Consider the following 5869-nt stretch of genomic DNA (forward strand, 5'->3'; position numbering starts at 1 on the left):
CTTGTACAAACTAATTGTACCTCAGCACAAAGAGCTGAACTTGTGGCTGTTTTATCCACCTTGCAAACTTATTCTGACCCTTTGAATATTGTTTCTGATTTGGTTTATGTTGTTCATACAGTACAGAACATTGAGATGGCATCTTTATCATATAATTCAAATCCGTCTCTTCAAATTTTATTTAATCAACTCCAGCAGGTAGTGAGAAACCGTCAACATCCATTTTTTATTACTCACATCCACGCTCAGACGGCCCTCCCAGGTCCAATGACGCATGGTAATGTTATTGCAGATTCCCTAGTAGGGAGTGCTCAGGTTGCTAAGGCAACCCACCTTCACTCCCTGACCCATACCAATGCTGGCGGTCTCTGTTCTCGATTTCCAATTACTTGCAAACAGGCCAGACACATAGTTCAAACCTGTCCAACCTGTGAAATTCTTAATGCTCCACAAGAATATCCTGAAGGAGTAAACCCTCGGGGTCTTAACACTAATTTGGCAAATAGATATGACTCATGTCCCTTCCTTTGGAAAATTATCATTTGTACATGTCACAATTGATACTGCCTCTGGCTTTCTTGTGGCAACCGCTCAGACCGGTGAGACCACAGCTCATTCTTGCCATCATTTATTAACTTGCTTTTCTATTATGGGCCTTCCAAAAACTATTAAAACAGACAATGGGCTTTCTTACATCAGTTCTAAGTTTGCAAATTTCTGTGCTACTTGGCGAATTGCCCATACTACTGGAATCCCTTACAACACACAGAGTCAAGCCATTGTAGAACGTGCTAATTAAACCTTAAAGAAACAATTATAAAAACAGAAAGGGGGAGACATGAAAGAAACTCCCCAGGTGCAATTAGCAAAAGCCATGTTCACTTTAAATTTTTTTAATTCATCTGGTTCAAGCACAGAACCACATCTTGGGTGAATTGCAGCTGAAAGACATTTTAATAACAGCCCAAGAAAATTAGAAAATGTTCCCATATGGTGGAAAGATATTCAAACCAATCAATGGCATTTAGGGACTTTATTGACATGAGGATGAGGTTTTGCTTGTATTTATTTCTCCAGGTTCTGAAGAACGTCCTTTGTGGGTACCTGGCTGGTGTGTCAAACCTTACCATAAGCAACACGCCCAAGAAAAGAAAGCCGATATGGCCAAAGATTGCAAGATATGATTGGCCTCCTAATTGCCCTGTAGTGGAGGATACTCGACCCTTGATACCTTCGATGATTGAGATGTCTAATCTCTCATTTCAACCAGCCCATCCGAGGCCAACCGCTCCTTCAGCTTTTCGTGTAATTACTCCACAAACAAGGAGAGCTCCTCTACCTACTTGGGATCAACTGAAAAGGCTGGCTCAAGTAGCTGAACATCGGCTGTCAGAAGAAAATATTCCAAAAACAGAGGCCAACATGCTATTATCTATGATGGCAGTTCTTGCTGTTGTAAGTTGTTTTCCAATTGGTGTTGCTGCCGATAATTTTACTTATTGGGCTTACATACCCAATCCTCCTCTGTTAACTCCTGTAACTTGGAATGATGATCCTCCTCTAATTTATCTTAATGATAGCTCCTGGTTCCCTGAACCTGAAGATCCTAGAGGACCGGCGTTTCCTGAGGAGGAAAGGCAAAGTTTTACCTTATCTGGCCATTCCTCTCTAGGTNGCTATAAATAAGCAGGTTGCCAAAACTCAAGCAGCTGATATAATTTTACAAATGATGGCTTATGATAATGCTAATGAGGATTGCAAAAAAAGCAATAGGAGCTCAAAAAGGAAAAACAGATGCCATGGGCTACCTTTGTTTATGTCAAGGGGTAGGGACTGAACAGTTTAAAGCCACCATGCTGGCACAAGCTATTAATGACTATGGGAAATAATAAGTTTCCTGGCACTTGCTATAATTGTGAAAAACCTGCTCACACAAAAAGGGAGTGCTGGAGGAAAAATAAAAATGCCTCCCGTATGCCTAATAATTCTGCTCCTATGGAATCTAAGCCACCTGGATTATGTCCTCGATGCCAAAAGGAAGGCACTGGGCATCAAACTGTAGATCAGTTTTTCATAAGGATGGAACTCTCCTTCAGGGAAATGGGAAAAGGGGCCAACCCCAGGCCCCGACAACAACCAGGGTATATGTAACACAACCTGTTCCTCAGAATTACCAGGCAGTGCCTCCCCCAAACGTTCAGTACAACAATTAATTCCAACCACAGAAGGGAGTGCCATGGTAGATGTCTGCATGGCTCAAGACATTTTACTGCTTCCAGGAGAATCACCTCTCCATGTACCCATGGGAGTTTTTGAGCCAATTCCACCTGATACCATTGGACTTCTCTTTGGTCGCTCTAGCTTAACCTCCAAGGGAGTAACAGCCCATACAGATATTATTGATTCAGACTATGATGGAGAAATTCAAATTATAATGTCTTCAACAGTTCCTTGGTCTGCTAAGAAAGGAGAGCAGATTACTTTTTTGCTACTTTTGCTCCCATATGTCCTCCCAGGAAAAAAANGATTTACTACATGTTCAGATTACAGGAGAAAAATAATCTTATCAACTTAATAAATACTGGAAAAACATTTTATATTATTTAATACTTATTTATGATTAATTTTTAAAGTTTCACAACCTAGAAATGAAAAGGAATTTCCTAAATTCAATAAACTAGATCTTTCAAAAACTTAAAGAAGCAATATCATTGAAGTCAGGGGCACAACAATGATATATGCTGTCACCACTCCCATTCAGTGTGCAGTAGAGACCCTAAACAGTGTAATCAGATTAAAATGGTTCTAATATTGGAAAGATAGAGTTAAAATGGCCAGGAAAGAAAAGATAAAGTTATTAAATGTAGACAATTCAAGTACATTTCTAGAATACCTGAAAGAATCAACTGAAAAATATTAAAATTAAAAAATTAAAGAAAGATGTTTAGATTTCCTATATAAAAACAATATGAGGTATACAAGATAATGGAGCAATTACTCCATTTGCAATAAAATGAAAAATAAAGCAAGCAGAAACAACCCTAACAAAAAATGCACAAAGCTTACATTTTATTTTATAATTACATAGAACATGATTATTCTATTAGACATAAAAGAAGACTTAAATAAATGGAGATACATAGCATGTTCTTACATAAAGATATTAGATTCCATAATTATTTGTAAATTGCTCAATATACAAGGTCTGACAATTAAGTTTGGAAACTCATTCTAGAAAAAGTGCTGCATACCTCATTGCTGAATATCACTATGGTCACCTTTGAAGTACTCCCCTTGGGAAGCTATGCACTAATGCCAATGCCTAGTCCACCCTTCAAAGCAATTTTGGAAATTTTTCTGAAATGGCTATCAGAGCTGTCATCATATTACCTTTGATGTTTTGAATGTCATCAAAATGTCTTCCTTTCAATATTTCCTTTATCTTCAGCAAAAGAAAGAAGACATTGGAGGTCAGATCAGGTGAGTAGGAAGGGTGTTCAAACAGTGTTATTTGTTTACTGGCTAAAAACTCCCTCACAGACAGTGTCATGTGAACTGGTGCATTCTCATGATGCAAGAGCCATTAATTGTTGGCAAAAAGTTCTGGTTGTTTTTCTCTAACTTTTTCATGCAGCCTTTTCAGCACTTCCAAATAGTAAAGTTGGTTAACTGTATCCAGTTGGTACAAATTCATAATGAATAATCCCTTGATATTAAAAAAGTTTAGCAACATCGTTGCAACAAGTTTGAGAACCCAATTGTAAGATCTTGTATTTAACAAAATTCTAATAAATCCCCAAAAGATTCATTTTGAATTTGTTAAAATTATCTTAAAGCTCACCATGAAAAATGTTTACATAAGAATAGCTAGGAACATTTTAGAAAAGAAAGTTTGTAAAAAAAGAATTGTCCAAACATATCCTAAAATGTATTATGAAATAAGATGGCTCAACATAATAGAATGTGAATTATGAAATAGAGTTATTATATATAACAAATTAAAATAGGCCACAAATATTCTAAATCATTAAATGTAAAGAAATAAGAATATAAAATCTAAAACAAAATAATACATAATAATTGCCTGATTTCTAATAAAGAATTTCTAAACAGTAAAGCAGTGGGGGAAAATCTCAAATTAAAATATTTGACTACCTAAAAATACAAAATTCTCATTATCAAAAAATGTTATATGCAGGGACATCCAAGATGGCAGAGTAGATAAATGTGTTTGTCTCATCCAAAGAACACAACAAAATTATAAATAAATTATAGAACAATCAACTTGGAGAATTATCTGAAGTCCAGCTGAACAAAAGCTATAACTAAGAATATAAAGAAAAAGCAACATTGAGACTCATAGGAGGGGCAGAGACATGAAATGGGCTGGCCCCAAACTTCCCTGTGGTGGATGAAAATTGGGAGGAATATATCGGCCATAGAGATTCCCCACAAAAGAGCCCACAGGCCCACATAAATCTCCCCAACCTGGTCTACTGGTGCGTTGCCTTACAGCTACATCCATGACTGTCCCCACTCCCCTGCACTAACCCCTGACCTAACGAGGTCCTGAAGAAGTGTCTCGGATCACTGAGACCCAGTGGAATGATATTGGTCATTTCCCTTAATTGTATAGGATGCAGCACAGTAACGCTGTCCTGGGGGTTGTGCAGGCTGTATGAAGGCATAGTACATGTTGGAATACAATGGGAGCTGGTTAATGGAAAACAGCCTTAAGGCACATGNAAATCAGTGGTGGTGAAAGGGATATAAATGAGCCCTCCCCTAGGCAGCATCTGGCGCAGAGGCAAAATAGCCGTAGTCTCGGGGGGACAAGGGGCCAATGGAGTAGGAGGCTGGGACCGTCTGCCGGCAGTTGTAGTGTAAGATGAGCCACTTCGGGTGTAAGGTGGTGACAAGGGTGGAGACTGGGAGGAGGAGGAGTAATCAGGAACGGTTGAGTCGGGAATGGGCCTGGGGAGTGGAGGATAGAGGGGCCTGGAGGGGTATGGAGGATGCTGGGGAAGGGGCTGTGCTGGTGGTGGCAGCAGGGGTTGGGGCGCCGGAGAGTCCTCAGGCGTCTCCTGCAAAACTGGCGGAGGATTTAGAAATAGATTTTCAGATTTGGGCGTGGGGAGTGGGGGAACCCGCACAACCAGTACTGCTCCGAGGAAGGGAGTCTGGATGGTGCAGGAAGTTAGCCATTTAGGCGGGTTCTGACTTAATTATTTCCAAATATCAATATAAGGGAATTGGTCAGGGTGTCTGGGACATCCTAGAGTGATGTTCCATACAGCCTGAGCGGTGGCCTTGTCAAAGGTGCCAACTGTGGGCCACCCAACATTAAAAGAGGGCCAGTCGATCTCACAGAAAGTCCGGTGACGACCTCGGGAGAAGCAGATACCATAGTCTGCCTCCTTTTCCTTAGAATACATTTCACGGAAGTGGCCTAAGACGCATTCCGAAGTGGAAGATGGGCAGGACTGAGAATTACCCATCTCTAAAGGACAAGACTTAGACTCAAAGAAACATGAAAAAGACTTTCCAGAGACAGACCATGCAATGAGAAGAACAATAGAGACAAACACTGCGCCAAAACAGATAAGACAGCACAAATCCCTCCAGGAATCTAGAAGGGAGGGCCAGTAGTCACGGATAGGGTAGAACCTACGTGGCTCGAACATGACCCAAACAAACCAGGGGTAAACCAATGGGCCAGTAGTCACCGTGCATGACTCAGACGCCCAAAAACTGGGAGACTTGCTGCCGTAGCAGGACACCCAGACTCAAGGGTATATGCCGCGTCCGGCCCCTTAGAGTCCCAATAGATGTCGCGACCCAGACCAGAAAGAGACCATAAAGACCTCTT

General features: G+C 40.4%; 1 protein-coding gene across 1 annotated transcript in view; it reads left to right on the top strand.

Moving 5' to 3' along the window:
* The window catches only part of LOC109375448 (uncharacterized), a 13928-nt gene that overhangs the window by 2323 nt on the left and 5736 nt on the right, over positions 1-5869 (top strand). The window contains exon 2 of the mRNA XM_019630834.1: positions 1078-1455. Coding sequence (XP_019486379.1) covers positions 1078-1455 — 378 coding nt within the window. The remainder of the gene's footprint in view (positions 1-1077; positions 1456-5869) is intronic.

Source organism: Hipposideros armiger, unplaced genomic scaffold (assembly GCF_001890085.2).
Source record: "Hipposideros armiger isolate ML-2016 unplaced genomic scaffold, ASM189008v1 scaffold_953, whole genome shotgun sequence".
Lineage (NCBI taxonomy): Eukaryota > Metazoa > Chordata > Mammalia > Chiroptera > Hipposideridae > Hipposideros > Hipposideros armiger.